The sequence below is a fragment of the Dromiciops gliroides genome, chromosome 2 (genome assembly GCF_019393635.1).
Source record: "Dromiciops gliroides isolate mDroGli1 chromosome 2, mDroGli1.pri, whole genome shotgun sequence".
Lineage (NCBI taxonomy): Eukaryota > Metazoa > Chordata > Mammalia > Microbiotheria > Microbiotheriidae > Dromiciops > Dromiciops gliroides.
The window spans coordinates 31,089,954-31,112,055 of NC_057862.1; the positions used below are offsets into that span (position 1 = coordinate 31,089,954).

A 22,102-nucleotide genomic window follows, 5' to 3' on the forward strand; every position below is an offset into this window, starting at 1 on the left:
TCTAATTTAATCTTTTTATCTCTTCTAGAATCTAGCACCGTGTACAAATGTGAAGAGAGGAGAGCTGTTTTTACCTATTAAATCTTCCAACAAGCTTAATTTTCAATGAAAACTAATGAAGTCACATACAGGAGATAGGACAAAACAAAGCTTGATTCCAAAAGATGGGTGATAATGATGGCAATGTTGATAATAATAATAATGATAAAAGACATTTTGGTAACTTCTTTAGGTTTATAAAGTACTTTATGCATATTATTCATTTGATCCTGGGTCATACTTCCCTCTCCTTGGCAGAAATGAGGGAGGCTACAAGTGTAGAGCAGGTATACACTGTCGGATGCAGTTACTATCTACATCAATATTGGCTGACTGTTTTTTGTTATGAGATAGGGCCTTAGGAAAGGGACAAAATATCAGAAAATGAATGTACTGTACAAAAGCGCTAGTTTGAGTGGTGCTTTAAAAGCCTTTGTCTTCCCAAAGGCTCTCCTAATGCCATATTAGTGGTGCTTACTTGTCGTAACTGGGATTCTTCTCGGAGCTGTCTTCGGGCTTCGTTGTACATCTCATCCAGTCCCTGACGAGACTGTTTGTATGTCTGAAGCTCAGTCTCCACATCTACTTTGGTAACCTAGGAAGATGACCAAAACATACAATTTCATATCCATGACCACAAGAACTCAGAGAAATTCACTCCGATTTCACACAGGCCCAGAAATACAAGATAACCAATCCATTGACAAATATTTTATATATAAGATTTCAAACTATACTCCAAAACAATTTGGTTCTGGCTAAGAAAGGGACAGATTCACCAGTGGAACAATATACAGAAGCAAATAAGTGTAGCTGCCTGCTATTTGATAAACCCAAAGACCCTGGCAATTTGGGCAAGAATTTACTATTTGGCAAAATCTACTGGGAAAAATGCATGTAGTCTGGAAGAAACTAGATACGGACCAACATTTCGTATCACATACCAAGATAAGCTCCAAACGGGAGATGATTTAGACATCATAAACAAATTAGAGGAACATGAAAGGAATTAACTGTCAGATATATGGATAGGGGAAGTGTGTAGGATCAAACAAGAGAGAAAGGGAGAGGCTCACAGAAGAGGAAAATGGACATGAAATTAAAAAGGGGTTACACAAACAAAACCAATAAAGTTCAATTTAAAAGAAAAGCAGAAAATCAGGGAAAAAAATCTTTGTAGTAAGTTTCTCTGATAAAGGTCTAATTCCTAAGCTAGATGGGGAATTGAGGCAAATTTATAAAAACAAGAATCATTACCTAATTGCCAAATGGTCAAAAGATATGAATAGGGGGGCAGCTAGGTGGCACAGTGGATAAAGCACTGGCCCCAGATTCAGGAGGACCTGAGTTCAAATCCAGCCTTAAACACTTGACATTTACTAGCTGTGTGACCCTGGGCAAGTCACTTAACTAACCCTCACTGCCCTGCAAACGAAACAAAACAAAAGATATGAATAGGAAGTTTTGACTGGTTTTACACCACATCTATCAGTTAGGCTATGTTGGGGAAAAAAATGGAAAATGACGAATTCTAAAGGGGATGTAGGAAAACAGATATGCTAACACTCTACTTGTGGAGCTGTGAAGTGGTCTGGCCATTTTAAAAGGCAATTTGGAAATATGCCCCCAAAGCTATTAAAACATACATACCCTTTGACCCAGTGATAACTCTACCAGGCCCACACCCCAAGTCAAAGAAACACGATGAGGACCCCATGAACATGTAGCAGCTTTTTTCATGGTGTCACGGAGTTCAAAACAGAGGAGATGCCCATCAGTTGAGGAATAGTTGAATGTGATGGGAGGCTATTGTGCTGTAAGAAATGACGGGGGGGGGGGGGGGGCTCTGGCAACTAGGTAGCACAGTGAATAAAGCACTGGTCTTGTATTCAGGAGGACCTGAGTTCAAATCCAGCCTCAGACACTTGACATTTACTAGCTGTGTAACCCTGGGCAAGTCCCTTAATCCTCACTGCCCCACAAAAAAAAAAAAAAAAAGAAATGATGGAGGGATGGTTTCTGAGAAACCTGGGAAGACTTGTATGAATTAATGCAGAATAAAGTGAGCAGAACCAAGGAATTTATATAGTAACAACAATATTGTAAAGACAAACAACTTTGAAAAGCCTGGGAACTCTGATCAACACAATGAAAACCACAATTTCAGAGAACTCTTTTTTTTTTTTTTTGCTGGGGCAATGAGGATTAAGTGACTTGCCCAGGGTCACACAGCTAGTTAAGTGTCAAGGGTCTGAGGTTGATTTCGAACTCATGTCCTCCCAAACGAAAAGCCAGTGCTTTATCCACTGTGCCACCTAGCTGCCCCTCGGGGAACTTTTGATGAAACATGCTAAAGAAAAACTTCCAGATAAAGAAGTGGTAGATTCAGAGGGCAGACTGAGGTCCATTTTTTTGGACATGGCTAATGCAGGAACATGTTTTGCTCAACTATACATGTTTCTAACAGGCTTTGCTTTTCTCACTTTCTCAATTGGGGGAAGGTGGATGTGTTGGGGAGAGAATTCAAAGCTGAATTTCAAAAAAGAAAGTATTTCATATGTACCTCTAAATGTTGTTGTGTTTTCATTAAAATCAATTTATTTTCACTTCGTAACTGATGATTTTCTTCTTGGAGTTTAATGATATTGTTCTTTGCTATTGCTAACTAAATATGAAGAGAAAGGGACAAGAGAGAATAAACACATCTTTTGTGAATAATTAGTCATTTAGAATCATTACTAAAATCTCTTTAAACTTGTTCGCCCTGCAAAGGATTTCTCCATGTACTCTATGCACCTCTCCCTACCCCTCAAAAAAGTTATGCACAGAAATATAAGCTAGGTAAAAATAAAATCCTCAAATATGGGTTTTATATTTCTATACACAGAATCATAGGATTGTTTGATTAGAGTTTAAAGGTTCATGAAAGATTATCCAGTCTCTTTTTACAGATAAGGCGACCAACGCTCAGAAAGTGGCTTGGGTAGTAAGCCTCATGTGCTCCCAGATTTAGTATTAGGAGGGACTCCAAGAGTCGAGTTCAACCATCTCAGCTGTTCTACAGATGAAGACAGTGAAGCCCAGAGGGAAGATACAACTTCCCAGAGGCATTTCAGGCCATAAATGGCCAGGCTACAATTCAAACCCAGGTCTTCTGACTCTAAAGCCAAGGCTCTCTCCCGTCCCTCCCAGCATGCCCCTCATCCCTGTCAGAAACTTCAAAGGCATCTGCCCACCCCCTTGTTCTCCACTTTGCACTTGCCTCGCCCCTACCCCAATCCAAACCCATTGGAATTGTCCCTGGTCCTTGAAACTTTCTATCCTGGCAAGAAGGGGAATGGAAGAGCTGCTGCCACCAATCTAATAAAAATGTGTCTCCTGCTCTTAAATCAAATATAAACCAAAGGAGAGATTTTAAACTAAGTTTACTCTTTTAGAGTCCTTCTTATATTCATTTAACTGGCAATATATATGTAGCAAGGTATCTGGTAAATATGCAAAGACTACTTTGTTAAACATCAGGACTTACAAGTAATTTCAGATGTTCAAATGTTCAGTCCTTTAGTAGGTTCATTTTTAAACATTTTTACCTGATTTGACTACTTATTAAAAAATTCAACACAAAAGTTCATAGCATCACTTTAAAGGACAAGAGAGGAAAGACAGAGCAAACATGACCCATGACCCATGACCCATGACCCTTTGATTTATAGGCAGCAGCTCACACTAGTATCAATAAATGAATGGATGTTTATATGGCAAGTCTTTGGGGCAAGAACAGAATTAACACCCAGCATGTTTCTGCACTCTAGAGGAGCTCAATATAGGAATCTCTCCAATCAAGATTTCTTTGTTGAGTAATTCAATTTATGGAAATTTTGTTTGAGGAAAATTAAACTGAAATTTCTGAAGTGGCCCCAAAGAGTGAGAAGTATTAGGGACATACATTAAATAGTTAATTTGTCTCTGATGTCACTTCTTCAGCAATTTACCCATAAAAGTAAGATTAAATGACACTTAAGCACAATCGATCAAATTATCTTGGGCTCACTAAGGCCTGAAAAATCTAAGCCAACTCTAAAAAAAGTTAGATTGCCGGTAAAAACAAATTTTCATTTCAAAATAAGCTCCATGGCACTAAAAATACTTCTTTCCACACCTGCTGTTCCTATGGCCTCAATAATTGTGGGTTTAGGATCACTTTGTTGGCTAATGGGTTTTTCTTCAAACTATTGATAAAGTTTCCTGAACAGGGAGTGAATCAGAGACCTGGGTTCAATTCTGGTTTTGCCTCAAATTAGCCCAGTGGCCACAGAACAGCCACTAGTACAGAATACCACACGGGGTCATTCTGGTAACAATAGGGGGAAATAATTATACAGAAATGTTTGTGAATAAGGTCTTTTGGCTATCATCTTGGCTATTTGTCTAAAGTCTTGGTCTATTTTATTAGGACAATATGATTATAAGCAAACATCTAGGTATAGCTAAGGTGGCATTTAAGTACGAATTGTACATGAGCTGAAAGCTGGAAAGTTTCATGCTTTATTTACAGCGCCCCAAAGTTTCCTCCTGGGGAACTATTTCCCAAAGTTGACCTACTAAAGCATTTCAGTCAAACAGGCCTAACCAAGAGCCTGGTTCCTTTTTCCCTGGGATTTAACAAGAGTTATCTCTATCACAGATATTGTACAATGTAGCTTTTCTAAGGGCTTACATAAAGTTCATACGTATAATGAGAAGAATCATATTATTCACCAGACCTATGAAATAAAGTTATACATTACTGGATGTCAATACCTCTTCAATCAGTCTAGTGTTTGACTTTTCTAATGAATCAACTCTTGAATGGAGGCTGCTGACTGTGCTGCTGCAAGTAATAAAGAAATTATCATTTAAAATTACAAAAATTTAAAGAGGTAAACCCATATGTTATGATAAACCCAATGCTGCTTGGAATGAGACAACTTCCCAGCCCAGATCGTAGTTTGGAGATGTCTTATTTGCTCGGATCCTGATTTCATTTCTTGCTTCAGTGGGAGCAATAAGTCTACAGCCAAAACTTCCAGCTACTTTGCATTACAATCGTGTTTAGGGTTTCTTGTTGCTTCCTAACTGTCCCCCCTTTTAGGTGACATTATGTACAACTGGCATCAATATAAGGTTGTATTCTATAAATTCTGTATATGGCAAACTTAGAGATTATTAAATGCTATTAAAACACAGGAAACCAAAGGAGTGAGAGGGGGAAGGAACCTAAGATATCATTTAATTCAATGACCCCTTCTTTTTACTACTGAAGAAACTGAGTCCCAGCAAGGTTATACAACTTGCCCAAAGCCAAATCTAAACAGGGGTTCCATGAAGAACATATGTACAGTGATCTTAAATTCCATGCCTACTTTGGTCCCCCCCCATCCCCGGTATCTTTTTAACACTCAAAGAGGCCTTCCAAAGTAATCACGGGACTGGGAAATAAGGATGTAAAGTATCCTGAAATCTCTAAGCATCAGAAACTCAGCTGGTCTGTAGGAAATGAGATGCCAATTACGAGACCATAAAATGTTAACAGAACACACCTGTACCTTTCTTAATCTGTATGTTATAAGCTTAAAACATGGTGGCTTTTATTTTCCATTTTTCCCTTCACACCTCCTATTTGCTAGGATCCCAACTTACCTATAATGAAATGCTATGTAGTTTATGTTAATAGAAGGGGTTCAAGGAAGATTTAACAAACCTTACAACTGTCTCCCTAAGCAAACTGAGGAGTGTGTTAGTCTAATTACTAAAAGAAGAAAAGCTTCAGATTCTTGTCACTCCAAACCAAGCTGCCACCATTCTTTATCAACACTTCATAGGTAAGGATTCACAACAGCATCTGGACTATAACACTGTCCTTTGCCCTGAACTAATGCTCTCCTGAGCATTCAAGGACCTAGACAGTGGGGCAGGATGCTTTTCTTTCTGGCCTTATCTCATATAGCTCTCCTCATTCTACACTCAGGGAGAAATGAACAAGTCTTTGTTCCTCAAACACGGTTCCATCTCCCTAGTTTTGCCTTGTATTATTGCTTAGCCTCCAATGCTCTTCCTCCCCATCTTTACTTGCTGAATCCTTATCTACTATTTAATGTCCAAATCAAATACCATCTCCTCCAGGAATTTGCCTCTGGTCTCCCTAGGGTCATTAATGACCACTTTCTTCTGAACACAGAAATTTCCCAAAGGCTCTTGTCATGTATACTACAACTACCTATGTGTATGTCACATTCCCCTCCTACAATATAAGCTCCACAAGACCACAAATTATGGCAGTGTTCTACACAGAGCAGGTGTCGTCATGTTTATAGAATAAACCGTGTCTGTAAATACAAAGGATGCATTTGGAAACATGGCTCTGCATGTTTACAATGTCAATAGTAAAAATCTATCTTATCTCTTTCATCTGTTTCTTAACATGCTTAAAGAAGAAAAAAGACCTTGCCAGACAGATTCTCATGCCAACTCTATCTGGGGAAGGAGAGCCTCTGCTTCTCCTCCTGTCAGTCATTATCTTAGGATTATGTCTGACATGACTATTCACATACAAATCTCAGAATCCCAGATCTGATCTTCTTCAGGGCAGCTCCTGTCCTCAAGCTGCCATGGCTGAATAAAGGTTCTGAGGGAGAAAGTGGCCCTATGGGACACGTCACTCATTTGAGCTCTGAGATTCAGGGCAGGGGGAATAATGACTTTCTGAAGTACCAAAATCCTATCAATGACTCTCCAAGTTCTTGTTCTTTTCTTAAAATTTAAGGAAAAATATATTGATCTTTTTTTAAAACTAAAACTTTCCAGTGTTCCCTTCCCATTCTTTGCTGAAAATGACTCCAGTAATTTCATTGTACTTTAAACCTTATGACATTTCCTCTTACCAAGGAAGAAATCATAAGAATAGGGCCAAGCTAACCTGAAAGAAATCTAAAGTAGTATTAAAAATCTATTTATTAAGTATCTATTAATACTTACTTCAGTTGTCTATTTAATTCTTCAACATAATTCTTCTGATCCAAAATGGCGGCAATTTGAACATTCCTAAAATAGAGAAGTAGTTACCTTAGTGCTTTTATGGAAGTGTATGCACAAAGATGTATCGCACCATCTAGAAAGAACTATGAAAGTATTTTCTGTAAATTCCATAATGCATCATCCTTCTAAAAATAATAAAAAGCCAATAATCCTGTAATCAGATGTTAACGAGCTGAAAAAGGTAAATCCTCAAATAACAAACGTGTATAAGTGCAAACATGTAGGAATATATAAAATATTAAAATGGATCTGGAATATTGCTGGTTTGGGTGTTCCTTTAAAAGACACTGATTACAACCCATCCAAGACTGTCCAGTCCGTGTTGGGCTATACATTCACCACAGGAGGTCCATCCAGAGGGCTTACTTTGTCCTTCTTGCTTTCTCCTGACTCTGAGAGGACACCAGGAGAGCAGTCAGGCTGTCCCACTGACAGGGTCTCTCAGCACAATCATACCCTCCCTAATGAAAGTCTCTAATCCATTACATAACAACCAGTTACCAGATATTTTCCCACTGTGCTGAGTGCTGACTGACAGTAGTATTCACTAAACAAATGGTCTGCTGCACCAGATATAACAAGAAACCCTGCCACTGGTCAATCTGTAAGCAAATGAACTCTTAAACATCAGCTTTTAAAATGCTCCATAGCATGGTCACATTGAAGGAGAGTGATTCTGTGAATAATCTCTCTCGAGGGCATCACTGTTGAAATGGCTTGGAGTGTACACAAACATATTATTGGAAGAAATGAACAGCAGGACTTTTTTATAACTCATCTCTCCCACTTGGCTTCATAAAATTTATTTTATAAAGGGAAAATGAAAAATGGCAGGAACTCTATTGCAAAATTAAAACGAAACCCCCATTATTAATACATATGGCTGAATTAACACTGGCTTGCACAGAGAATTTTTACTGATTTATACATAGATTTGTGATTTACCACAAGATAAAACCAATATATGTGAAACCACTTACGAAGATCTTACCTTTCTTTATTTCCAATATCTTCTTCATTCTTTAAATACATAGAAAAATCAATTACCCCAACCTGGAGTAAATAAAATTATTTTTACTTAAACAAGAGAAATGATAAAATCTTAAAAATAATAAACAATTTTTATCAGAAAACTTTATAAACATGGATTCAATTTTATCCTTAATAAAACTTATGACATAATAATAACTGACATCTACGTAGTTCTCTAAAGTTCATAAGTGACTTTATATATGTCCTCACATAAGACCTACAAACAACTCTGTAAGGTAGATATTATTATCCTTATTTTTATAGATAAGGAAACGGAAGTAGAGAGGCAGGATTTGAACCCAGTCTTCTTAACTCTAAAGCCATCACTATCAGTTGCTTCATTCTGTGTGTCTCTTCTTAAACACTATTCTGAAAATTATTATCTACTTACTTGTGAGTCCAAGTCTTCTCCCTTTACACATAGATTAGCATCTATCACATTCAGACCTACGAGAAGCCCAACGATAACTGCTCCTTCTTCTTCCATCATTAGGGCATGATATTCATAGAATTCACTGTCAAATTCAACAAAAGTCCAATCACAACTTCATTCAAGCATTTAATTTTAAAATCTGACCAATTCATGTATAATATTAGACAAATCAGAAAAAGACATATTAAGATTTTTTAAATTTCTTTTTTTCACATTCAGATCTTTTGACACAAAATAAGCGACTTTTGAAAAATAAAAATTACTTTTCAAGTCATAGATTTATGCAGGAGATAATGACGGGAAGGCCTGAAAACAGAAAGCGAATACTGCTATCGAGGCAGGATCAATATAAAAGTTTTGCCCAATGCCTTTCCCAACAAGGTAAAATGTTTTATTCAATTACCTGATTCCTAGTTAATCTTCATGCCTTCTTTATGAAATGATACTTACTTATAACTGTCATCCCAATTAAAAGAGAGGAAATCCAAGATTTAATGACTTACCCATGATTACACAATGACAGAGGCAACCAAAAACCAAAACCTGATGATAGTTTTCCTGACTCCTCAAAAGGAAAGGCACAAATGGAATTTTTTCTCACAATCCTTTAGGCTTTTCTATTTGACCTTACATTTAAAAAATTTTTATTCAGAATGCAAAAGAAAGAACCTATGTTTAGGTAGAAAAGGAAAGGACTATGGTATTAAAACTAATATTCCAATACAAATGGATACTCAGAAGAATAACTGTTTCAAGAAAACAGAATTAACTTTTAAAAATTACTAAATATACTATTTACTGACCTTAGGAGATCTCTCTGAATAATTAAGCAGCGCAGATAATCAGCCATTTTCTTTTGCATGAGGGCCAATCGTAACCATGCTCTGGCACGACCCAGGGGTGTCCTGGAAAAGCCAAGCAAACCAACTAATAAGCAACTTCAGTAACCTAACATCATTAACCACAGAACTCATCTGTTAAGAGACACATTTATGGGGAAAAAACATTTATAGTTTGGGGTCAGTTTCTTCAGTGAGTAAAATCCCTAAAATCCCTGCGAGTCATTTGCTTGCCTCTATGAAGAGAATTCCTCCAGAATGCCAAAAGGTTAGTGCTTTCAAGAAGTAATTCATTGCAGAGAAGCTTCTTTCTGCTTAGCACAGAGGTAGTGACTGAATGTTGTAGGTAGGTGCTGAATGTTGTATATGCTGTTAGATGTGGTTTTCTTTGGCTCTACTACTTATTGACCTTGGGGCCCTGGGCAGGTCACTTTTTCTCTGGGACTCAGTCTCATCCTCCATAAAATGAGGGGCTAATATAGGTCATTTCTATGATCCCTTCCAATTCTAAGTTCTTTGACTCTATTTTAAGAAAATTTGTCTAATTAGAGTAATTTAATCAGCATATGACTCTCAAAAACAAATAAAAATGTCATTATTAAAGTGCACTTACCCAACTGACATGTAGTATTTAATGAATGCTTATTCATTCAAAATGAAACAGTTATTGACTGTAGAATTCCAGAGCAGTATAGATGCATTAAGAAAAATTCAGGCCATATTTGAATAGAAAATATAAGGAGTTGAATTCATTTCAACAAATTCAATTTAATAAAATAGAGCCTGCTATATGTATTGCGTTGTTCTAGGTATTAGATGCTAACTTTACTTAAAGAGTCACAAATATTTCAACTACATCTGTTGATTGTGAGAGCTGAAAGGAACCTAAAATATTACGTGAGTACTACTATATACTATATACCTCAACTTTACAGATTTTTTAAAATGAGGCTTACTCATTTTCAAGATATAGAGAAAACTGATTAAAAGTTTATAAGATGGGGCAGCTAGGTGGCGCAGTGGAAAGAGCACTGGCCCTGGAGTCAGGAGGACCTGAGTTCAAATCCAGCCTCAAACACTTGACACTTACTAGCTGTGTGACCCTGGGCAAGTCACTTAAACCTTCATTGTCCTGCAAAAACAAACAAACAAAAAACTCCACCATTCCCCAAATGATAAATGATCAAAAGGATATGAACAAGATGTTTTCAGAGGAAGAAGCTGTAAGAGTAAATGCTCTGAAAATCAACAATCAAGCCTAAAACAAGTACAAAAAAGCTACTAAAAATTATAAGGAAAATAGCAAAATCAGAAACAGAAAGAAATCATGGAAATGATTAATTAAAATTGATACACCCTAACTAATCTCACAAAAAAGAAGATAGAAAACCGAATCATAAAAATAGCAAAAAAGCAAGTTGAAATCACAGCAAAACTAGAAGAAAAAAAGAAATCAATAAGAACATATTATGCATAGTTATATGCTAACAAAACTAAGAACACAAAAGAAATTGTGGAATACCCTCAAAAATATAAAAAACTCAAACTATCAAACACAAGATAGAGACCTTAAATTATTATAATTATTAAAGGAACTACCAAAAACAAAAAACAAAACTCCTAGACCTGATGGATTTACATGAGAATTCTATCAAACTTTTTTGTTTGTTTGTTTGTTTGTTGTTGTTGGTTTTTTCGGGGCAATGAGGGTTAAGTGACTTGCCCAGGGTCAGACAGCTAGTAACTGCCAAGTGTCTGAGGACAAATTTGAACTCAGGTACTCCTGAATCCAGGGCTGGTGCTTTACCACTGCGCCACCTAGCTGCCCCTTCTATCAAACTTTTAAAGAATAGTTCGTACTCATACTTTACAAATTATTTTTTTTAATTGAGAATGAACATACCCTACCAAAATCCTTTTATGAGACAAATATAGTTCTCATACTTAAACCATGGAAAGATAAAACTTGGAAAGAAAACTATAGGCCAGTATCATTAATGAACATTGGCTCAAAATTTTTAAACAATATCTTATTAAACAGATTTCAGCGATCTATCCAAGAAATCATTCATTATGACCAAGTGGGATTTATACCAGAGATGCAAAGATGATTCAACATCAGGAAAACAATCAATATAATTAATCATATTAAAACCAAAACAACCAAAAGATGCAGAAAAAAGCCTTCGATAAAGGACAACCAACATTCTTTTATGCTAAAAAAAACCAAAACCCAAAACCTAAAAGTGCAGACATAGAGGGATCTTTTTTAATATCATAAAAAGAAACTACCTAAAACCAAAAGCAAGGATCCTATGCAGTGGGAATACACTAGGACCTTTTCAATAAATATGAAAGTAAAGCAAGGATGCCCACTTGCCCACTCTCTACAATTCTCTGACATAGTTCTTCTGGAAATGTTGGCAATAGCAGTAAGGCAAGAGAAAGGAAATTAAGGAATAAAGATAAATAAAAGACAAGCTAAAACTATCCCTATTTGCTAACGATATGATGGTTTACTTGGAAATGCCCAGAGAATTGGCAAAGCTATTCATTAAGACAATCATAACTTCAGCAAGATTTCAGGCTACAAAATAAATCCTCAACAATCAACAGCATTTCTACTTAATGACAAAAAAAGATAAGAAGCTATAATAGAAAGGGAAATCTTATTCCAAATAACCACAAAAAATGAATAAAATATCTGGAGATGAACCTTCCAAAGTACACAAAAAACTTGTACAGATTCAATTACAAAGTGCTCCTTTAAAAATTAAAAAACAACCTATATAGCTAGAGGAATATTTAGTGCTATGGCTAGGCTATGCCAATATAATAAAAATGAAAATGCTACCAAAACTGATTTACACTTTTAATGCTATACCAATTGAATTACCAAGACGATATTTTATAAAGTTTGATAAAATAACAATAAAATTCATTTGGGAAAACAAAAGCTCTATCAAGGGAAACAAAGAAAAAAAAGTAAGATGAAAGGGGAAGAGCACTTCCAGACCTCAAACTATATAATAAAGCTGCAGTCGTCAAAACCATCTGGTATTGATGAAAAAAGAGAGATGAAACAAGATAAAAGACTAGACAAGGGAGATTCAGAAACAATAGAACTAAATAATCTAATGTTTGATGAAGTGGAAAGAAAATATAAGCTACAAAGGGGAAAATGTCCTATTTGATAAAGACTGCTGGATAAATTGAAAAGTAGTCTGGGGGGTGTTAGGCTCAGATCGACACTTTACGTCACACTTCACAATCCATTTTAAATGGATATGAGACCTTAACATTAATGTTCACTTTGGTTGTTTTTCAGTTGGCCCCCTTTGGGATTTCCTTAGCAAAGATATTGGAGTAGCTTTGCCATTTCCTTCTCCAGTTCATTTTACAAACAAGAAACTGAGAAAAACAGGGATAAGTAACTTGCCCAGTGTCACACAGTTACTAAGTGTCTGAGGCTGGACTTGAACTCAGGTCTTCCTGCCTCCAGGCCCAGCACTCTATCCACTGGACCACCTAGCTGCCCATGAATTAATAATATTATAAAATAACTAGAAGAGAAACAGATCACACACTTCTCTATGGGTCAGGAAATGTATTCTTTTTTTTTTTTTTTAGTGAGGCAATGGGGGTTAAGTGACTTGCCCAGGGTCACACAGCCAGTAAGTGTCAAATGTCTGAGGCCGAATTTGAACTCAGGAACTCCTGAATCCAGGGCCGGTGCTTTATCCACTGGGCCACCTAGCCGCCCCCAGGAGATGTATTCTTAACCAAATAAGAGACAGAGGCAATTACAAAAGATAAAATGAATACAAAATTGAATGGAAGTGATTTCAAATGGGGAAAAAATTTTTGTATCAAATTTCTCTGGTAAGGGTTTGGTACTAAAGATATACATACAATTAATAAATATATAAAAGACTAATAACCCTTCTCCAATAGGTAAATGGTCAAAAGACTGAACAAACGGTTCTCAAAAGACCTGCGAAGTATTCACAAACACATGAAAAAAGGCTTCAAATCACCAATGAAAAGAGAAATGCAAATCAAAACAATTCTGAGGTTTCATCTCAAACACTGCAAATTGGTAAAAATGACCAAAAATGTCAACAGTCAATGTTGGAAGGGTTAATGGAAGATAAGCACACTAAGACATTGTTGGTGGAGCTGTGAAATGGTACAACCATTTTGTAAAGCAGTTTGGAATTATGTCAATAAAGTTACTAAAATGTCTATACCATTTTATTTTTTTTATTATTATTTTTTTAATTTTTATTTGCGGGGCAATGGGGGTTAAGTGACTTGCCCAGGGTCACACAGCTGGTAAGTGTCAAGTGTCTGAGGCCAGATTTGAACTCAGGTACTCCTGAATTCAGGGCCGGTGCTTTATCCACTGCGCCACCTAGCTGCCCTCCTATACCATTTTAAACAGAGACTCTATTTATTATTAGGCTTATATCCCAAGGAAGCCATCAATAAGAAAAAAGATCCCTTAAACTCCAAAATATGTATAAGCAGCATTTTTGGGGGGTAGCTAAGAATTGTAAACAAAATAGATACCCCATCAATTGGGGAATGTCTAAACAAATTGTGATACATGAATGTAAGAAATGATGCCTACAGAGAAGCATTAAAACATTTATATGAACTGATGCAAAGTGATGCAAGCAGAGCCAAGAAAATAATACACACAATAACTACAACAACATAAATGATAAGAACTATGCACCAAAAAATCAAAAGTAAATATATCAAAATTGTAAAGATCAAGTGGGACTCAACAGAAGAGATATGAGAAGATACCCTCAACCTTTGTGCAGGTGAGAGAGGTCTACGAGTGTTACACATTGTACATGTTTTCAAACTTTCTCATTGTATCAATCAGTTGTGCTCACCTTTTCCCCCCTCTCTAAAAAAATTCCATTTCTTAAAAGGGATGGCTCTTGGGGAACAGGAAGAAAAGGGATACATAGGATACTATGATGATATAAGAAGCAGAAAACATTAATAAAAATTAAAACTATTGGGGCAGCTAGGTGGCGCAGTGGATAGAGCACCGGCCCTGGATTCAGGAGGACCTGAGTTCAAATCTGACCTCAGACACTTAACACTTACTAGCTGTGTGACCCTGGGCAAGTCACTTAACCCCAATTGCCTCACTTAAAAAAAAAATTAAAACTATTCTGTGGTTCTACATCACATCCATCAGTTTGGCTAAATTGATAAGAAAAGGAAAATGACAAATGTTGGAAAGGATATGGGAAAACAAGTACATTAATGTACCATTAGTGGATCTATGAAGTAATCTAGCCTTTTTTTTTTTTAAGTGAGGCAATTGGGGTTAAGTGACTTGCCCAGGGTCACACAGCTAGTAAATATCAAGTGTCTGAGGTCAGATTTGAACTCAGGTCCTTCTGAATCCAGGGCCCATGCTCTATCCACTGTGCCACCTAGCTGCCCCTATCTAGCCATTTTTTAAAGCAATTTGGAAACATATCTCCAAAGCTATCAAAACACACATACCCTTTGACCCAGTGATAACTCTACTAGGCCTGTACCCCAAAGAGTTCAGAGAAAAAGAACAAGAAATCAGAGAAAGAGAACCCCTATGAACTTGTAGCAGCTCTTTTCATGGAGTCAAAGAATTGGAAACGGGATACACATCAACTGGGGAATGGCTGAACAAGTTATGGCATATAAATATGATAGAATACTATTATGTGGTAAGAAATGATACAAGGGGAGCAGCTAGGTGGTGTAAAGAATTAATTGTTATTTGAAGTTTTTATGCCTCGGTGTGCACTGGCCTGGGGCTCCGCAAACCACACGGTGCTCCACCCACTGGCTGTAGCCGTTGCCACGGTGCTGGTACCTCATGTCCTCACCACTCACCAATGCCTACATGGGCCTGGCAAAATTATAATGATTGGAAGCCTAGTGAGGGCAGTCATGTGACTGTCAACAAAATTACACAATCTCTAAATTCAGATGGATGAGATAAAACATGCCACCCATTCAATTGGCTGGGGGCTAGGGGGTTTCTGGGATTGGGGGAGGAGAATTCACCATTCTAGTTGGACACTGGAAGGCGACAGGAACTCTGCTGTGTATTCTCAGCTGATTCCTGGGTGGTGGTTTTTCTTCAGGTTGTATAATTTCCCTTTCCTCATTTTATTTCCTTTCCCTTGATCCTACTGATCCTGTTTGTGGTTTTTTTTTTTTTTAAGTTTGTTCTTGTTAAAATAAATCCTATTCTGTTTTGAGGGAGGCTGCCAGTCTCCTTCCTTGCCTCAATATTGCAGCGAGCCGCTTAGCTAACACTCCCTGATTAAAAATTGGTCCCCACAGTGGCACAGTGGACAAAGCACCGGCCCTGAATTCAGGAGGACCTGAGTTCAAATCTGGTCTCAGACACTTGACACTTACTAGCTGTATGACCCTGACAGGGCAAGTCAAATTAACCCTCACTGCCCCACAAAAAAAATCAAAACAAAACACGCAAAAAAGAAATGATGGAAAGGGATGGTTTCAGAGAAATCTGGGAAGATTTGTATGAATGGATACAGAATGAAGTGAGCAAAACCAGGATAATAATTTACACAATAACAACAATATTGTAAATATAAACAACTTTGAAAGACCTGGGAACTCTGATCAACATAATGAAAACCACAATTTCAGAGAACTCCTGATGAAACATGCTACTCATGTCCAGATGGAAAAGTGATGGACTCAGTATACAAACTGAGTTCTATATTTTTGGACATGGCTAAAGCAGAAATTTGTTTTGCGTGACTATGTGTTTATTTTTATTTATTTTTTAATTTTTTTGGTGAGGCAATTGGGGTTAAGTGACTTGCCCAGGGTCACACAGCTAGTAAGTGTTAAGTGTCTGAGGCCGGATTTGAACTCAGGTACTCCTGATTCCAGGGCCGGTGCTCTATCCACTGGGCCACCTAGCTGCCCCGACTATATGTGTTTATAACAGGTTTTTGTTTTTTCCTGCGTCTGTGTGTGTGTGTGTGTGTGTGTGTGTGTGTGTGTGTGTGTGTGTGAGAGAGAGAGAGAGAGAGAGAGAAGACAAATTTTTGCTGTTTGAAAAAAAGAGAGAATGAGGCCCAAAGAAGTTAGGTAATTTCTCCAAACATATAGAGTAAGTTTAGAGGCAAAGGCCCCCTGACTCCTAGCCCAGTGATCTTCTCACTCCACTAGAGTCACACTACTTATCTGCACTGCCTCAGTCTGCATTCTGAGCCCATCACTTCTCTCTCTGCAGATGGGTGGCATGTTTTATCTCATCCATCTGAATTTAGAGATTGTGTAATTTTGTTCCTTTATCAATCCTAATATCCTTTTTTTAATCCCTCTTCCTTTGCTGATAACTACACCAACTTCCAAAGTGATAGCACCATCAAATGTAAACCTGGGCCATCAACTCAAACAATTTCAATTTATAAAAACAAAAAAAAACCCCAGAAAATAAATTTCAATAAGCTAACAAGGTGGCACCTACTGTCTATTTCCTCCACACAACATTAAGATACTAAGAATATCGGGGCAGCTAGGTGGTGCAGTGGATAGAGCACCGGCCCTGGAGTCAGGAGTACCTGAGTTCAAATCTGGCCTCAGACACTTAACACACACTTACTAGCTGTGTGACCCTGGGCAAGTCACTTAACCCCAATTGCCTCACTAAAAAAGAAAAAAAAAGATAGTAAGATTATCAAAAGCAAATAAAATTGTTTATCAGATAAAAAATATTAAGTATAAAAAAAGATTCTCAGGTAGCAGAATAATCTAAAATGACCTCTTTAAATCTTAATCACATTTCTAAAGAGGCTGAGAGTTTAGCCTTAAATAGCAGTTTATATATGCTAAGTGATTTTCAATCATGTCCCATTATTCAGCATCTTTTTAATAGTGAGCCAAGACATGGCTCAATTATCTTTCCTGTGAGGGAGATGAGTCCCAGTTATGATAAATCCCAGAAAAAAAAATACTTAAGACAAGTCATCATAGGGCATTAAGAAGTTGTCTGGATGAGTCCAAGATGGCAGTGACTTTCCTGAGCTCTCCCCAAGATACCTCCAAATACCTTCAAATAATTCCATAAGACAATCCCTGGAGCAGCAGAACCCACAAAAAGAAAGGGTGAAATGGTTTTCCAGCCAAAGAAAACTTAGAAGGTCAACAGGAAAGGTCTGTCACACCAGAGTGAGAGTGGAGGACAATCCAGCACAAGCTGCACCAGTGCAGACCCAGCACCAGCAAACCAAGAGCAGGCCCTTGGGAGCCTCTGAATCAACAGCAGCAGCAGCAGCAGCAGCAAGCACTTCTGAAACTCAGCCCACAAGAGATTTTTTTGCCAGCACTGAGGCAGGACTCTGTTGTTTTGCCCATCCTCAGATCCAGGTCACAGTCTTGGGTTGTAGTCCCAGGGGAGGGAGGAACACTAGCACATGGAAGCTTGCAGTCACAGTGTAGTTGGTCACTCCTCATAGTTCCAGGGCAGAAAAGCAGGCTTGTGGTTGCTTATAGACCAGAGCACAGGCCAGGAGAGTAGTAAACATACCTCTCCTTAAATGATACCACCTTGAAAGAATTGAAAACTTACAAATCCCTAAAAGTATCTCTCGAAACAGCTGCACAAACTCCCTGAAATTTGGGACACCCTCCACCCTGGAAGCAGTGCCCTACTTTAACAAAGAGTTAAAAGTCAAGAAATAGGCTGGAAAAATGAGCAAGCAAAAAAAAAATTCTGACCATAGAAAGTTTCTATGGTGACAAGGAAGATCAAAATATACCCTCAGAAGAAGATATCAAAGTCAAAGCTCCTACACCCAAAGCTTCCAAGAAAAATATGAATTGGTGTCAGGTCATAGAAGCACTCAAAAAGGACTTTGAAAATAAAGTAAGAGAGGTAGAGGAAAAAATGGAAAGAGAAATGAGAGCGATACAAGAAAATCATGAAAAAAAAGTCAATAGCTTGATAAAGGAGACACAAAAAAAAATACTGAAGAAAATAATAACACCTTAAAAAACAGACTAGGCCAAATGGTAAAAAAAAAAAAAAAAGTACAAAAAGTCAATGAGGAAAAGAATGCCTTAAAAAGCTGAACTGGTCAAATGGAAACGGAGGTACAAAAGCTCACTGAAGAAAATAACTCCTTAAAAATTAGGATTGGACAAATGGAAGCTAATGACTTTATGAGAAATCAAGAAACAGTAAAACAAAACCAAAAGAATGAAAAAATAGAAGGCGGGGCAGCTAGGTGGCGCAGTGGATAGAGCACCAGCCCTGGAGTCAGGAGTACCTGAGTTCAAATCTGGCCTCAGACACTTAACACACACTTACTACCTGTGTGACCCTGGGCAAGTCACTTAACCCCAATTGCCTCACTAAAAAAAAAAAAAAAAAAAATATATATATATATATATATATATATATATATATATATAGAGAGAGAGAGAGAGAGAGAGAGAGAGAGAGAGAGAGAGAGAGAGAGAAGGCAATGTGAAACGTCTCATTGGAAAAAATAACTGACCTGGAAAATAGATCCAGGAGAGATCATTTGAAAATTATTGGACTACCTGAAAGCCATGGCAAAGAAAAGAGCCTAGACAACACCTTCAAGAACTGTTAGGGAAAACTGCCCTGATTTTTTAGAACCAGAGGGTAAAATAGAAATCAAAAGAATCAACCAATCACCTCCTGAAAGAGATTCCAAAATGAAAACTCCCAGGAATATTATAGACAAATTCCAGAGCTCTCAAGTCAAGGAGAAAATATTGCAAGAAGGCAGAAGGAAACAATTCAAATATTGCAGAGCCACAGTCAGGAGAACACAAGATTTAACAGCTTGTATATTACAGGATCAGAGAGCTTGGAATGATATTTCAGAGGGCAAAGGAACTGGGATTACAACCAAGAATCACCTACCCAGCAAAACTGATTATAACCCCTCAGGGGAAAAAATGGGTATTAAAGAAAGAGAGGACTTTCAGGCATTCTTGATGAAAAGGCCTGAACTGAATAGAAAATCTGACTTTCAAATATAAGAACCATGAGAAGCATAAAAAGGTAAACAGGAAAAAGAAGTAATAAAGGGAAAAAAAAGAAAAAAAAGTAATAAAGGAATATTAAAAGGTTAAACTGTTTACATTCCTACATGGGAATATGACACTTGTAACTCATAAGAAGTTTCTCATTCGGGCAGCTGGATGGAGTACATTTAGACAGAGGGCACAAGTGTGAGTTGAATACAATTTTTAAAAAAATAAAATTAAGGGGCAGCTAGATGGTGAAGTGGATAGAGCAGCGGCCCTGGAGTCAGGAGGACCTGAGTTCAAGTCCGGCCTCAGACACTTAATACTTACTAGCTGTGTGACCCTGGGCAAGTCACTTAACCCCAATTGCCTCACTAACAAAATTAAATAAATAAATAAAATAAAATTAAGGAGTGAGAGGAATGTACTGGGAGAAAGGGAAAAAGAGAGGTGGAATAGGGTAAAGTATCTCACATAAAAGAAGCAAGAAAAAGCTTAACAGTGGAAGGGAAGATGGGGGAGGTATGGGAGAGTGAATGACCCTTACTCTCATCAGAATTGGCTCAAAGAGGAAATAACATACACATTCAATTGGGCATAGAAATCTATCTTACCCTGCAGGAAAGTAGGAGGGAAAGGGGAAAGGGGGGGGAGGAAAGTGATAGAAAGGAGAGCAGATTGGGGGAAGGGGAAGTCAGAAGCAAAACACTTTTCAGGAGGGACAGGGTAAAATGAGGTAGAAAATAGAGTAAATGGTATGGTGAAGGAATAAGATGGAGGGAAATACAGTTAGCAATAGTAACTGTGAAAAAATTTTTAAAGCAAATTTGTCTGATAATGGCCTCATTTTTCAAACATATAGAGAACTGAGTCAAATTTATTAAAACAATAGCCATTCCCCAAATGATAAATTATCAAAAGATATGAACAGTTTTCAGGTGAAATTATACCATACTATACTATAACATAACATAACAACATAACATTATCATATCATTTATCATATCTATCTATAGGCATATAAAAATGCTAACTCACTACTGATTAAAAATATTCAAGTCAAAACAATCCTGGGATACTACCTCAAACCTATTAGAACAGCAGAAAGAAATGCCAAATGTGGCAGGGGATATGGGGAATATGAGACTGCACTGATGGAGTTTTAAACTGATTCAACCATTCTGTGGAGCAATTTGGAACAACCACGCATACCCACTGACCTAGCAATACCACTACTAGGTCGGTATCCAAAAAAAGATAAAAGCCAAAAAGTTAAAGAAACTATATGTAAAAAAAAATATTTATGGCACCTCTTTTCTAGTGGCAAAGAATCCAAAATTATGGGTATGCCCATCAACTGGGGAATGGCTGAACAAATTGTGGTATGTGATTATCATAGTACATTATTGTGCTATAAGAATGATGAGCAGGATGCTCTCAGAAAAACCTGGATTTATATGAGCTAATGCAAATTGAAATGTACTGTGTAAAAAGTAACAGCAATGGGGGCGGCTAGGTGGCGCAGTGGATAAAGCACCGGCCCTGGAGTCAGGAGTACCTGAGTTCAAATCCGGCCTCAGACACTTAACACTAGCTAGCTGTGTGACCCTGGGCAAGTCACTTAACCCCAATTGCCTCACCAAAAAAAAGTAACAGCAATGTTGTGAGATGATCATCTGTGAATGATTTGGCTATTATTCTCAGCAAATACAATAATCCAAGAGAACTCTGAAGGACTTATGATGAAATGCTATCTATCTCCAGAGAAGGAACTGATGTCTGAATACAGTTGAAGCATAAGTTGTTTGTTTAACTTTCTTTTTCTTGAGGTTCTTTTGATCGGTTTTCTTTCACAACCTGACTAATATGGAAATGTTTTGCATGACTACACATGTATCAACTTATATTGATTTGCTTGCCTTCTTAAGGGGGTGGGGTTGGGGAGGCAGGAAGGAAGAGAATCTGGAGCAAAGTTTTAATAATGAATGTCAAAATGGGCAGCTAGATGGCGCAGTGGTTAAAGCACCGGCCCTGGATTCAGGAGGACCTGAGTTCAAATCCGCCTCAGACACTTGACACTTACTAGCTGTGTGACTCTGGGCAAGTCACTTAACCCCCATTGCCTAAAAACAAAAAAAACCAAACAAACAAACAAAAAATAATGAATGTCAAAACAACAAAAAAACAAAAAATGAATGTTAAAATTGTGTTTACATGTAATTGAGAGGGGCAGCTAGGTGGTGCAGTGGATAAAGCACCAGCCCTGGATTCAGGAGGACTTGAGTTCAAATCTGACCTCAGACACTTGACACTTACTAGTTGTATGACCCTGGGCAAGTAACCCTCATTGCCCCGCCAATAAGGAAAAAAAATCACTTACATGTAATTGAGGAAAAACAAAATTCTAAATAAACAAAAAAAATTGTTTTTTAAAAGGTTGTCTGGGATTAGAATCCAAGTCATCTAATCATCAAGCCCTTTCTTTAATCCATTAAGGAATCACAACTAACATGATCACTGAAAAACTGATGAAAATAACTTTTGTAACTTATGAAAATACACTTTTAAATTAACCACTACTCACTAAAGGCTATTTCCTTTTGTGTTTCTGACATCATGATAAAAT

At 37.4% G+C, this 22,102-nt stretch overlaps 1 protein-coding gene across 4 annotated transcripts in view; it reads right to left on the reverse strand.

Moving 5' to 3' along the window:
- RUFY2 (RUN and FYVE domain containing 2) overlaps positions 1 to 22,102 on the reverse strand; it is a 55,908-nt gene that overhangs the window by 21,094 nt on the left and 12,712 nt on the right. For all 4 annotated transcript variants that reach the window (XM_043988695.1, XM_043988693.1, XM_043988692.1 and 1 more), the window contains exons 4-10: positions 9,382 to 9,483; positions 8,537 to 8,660; positions 8,105 to 8,166; positions 7,054 to 7,119; positions 4,840 to 4,909; positions 2,603 to 2,704; positions 518 to 634 (exon numbers count right to left, since the gene is read on the reverse strand). In XM_043988695.1, the coding sequence (XP_043844630.1) occupies positions 518 to 634; positions 2,603 to 2,704; positions 4,840 to 4,909; positions 7,054 to 7,119; positions 8,105 to 8,166; positions 8,537 to 8,660; positions 9,382 to 9,440 (600 nt within the window). In that variant the 5' untranslated portion in view covers positions 9,441 to 9,483. The remainder of the gene's footprint in view (positions 1 to 517; positions 635 to 2,602; positions 2,705 to 4,839; positions 4,910 to 7,053; positions 7,120 to 8,104; positions 8,167 to 8,536; positions 8,661 to 9,381; positions 9,484 to 22,102) is intronic.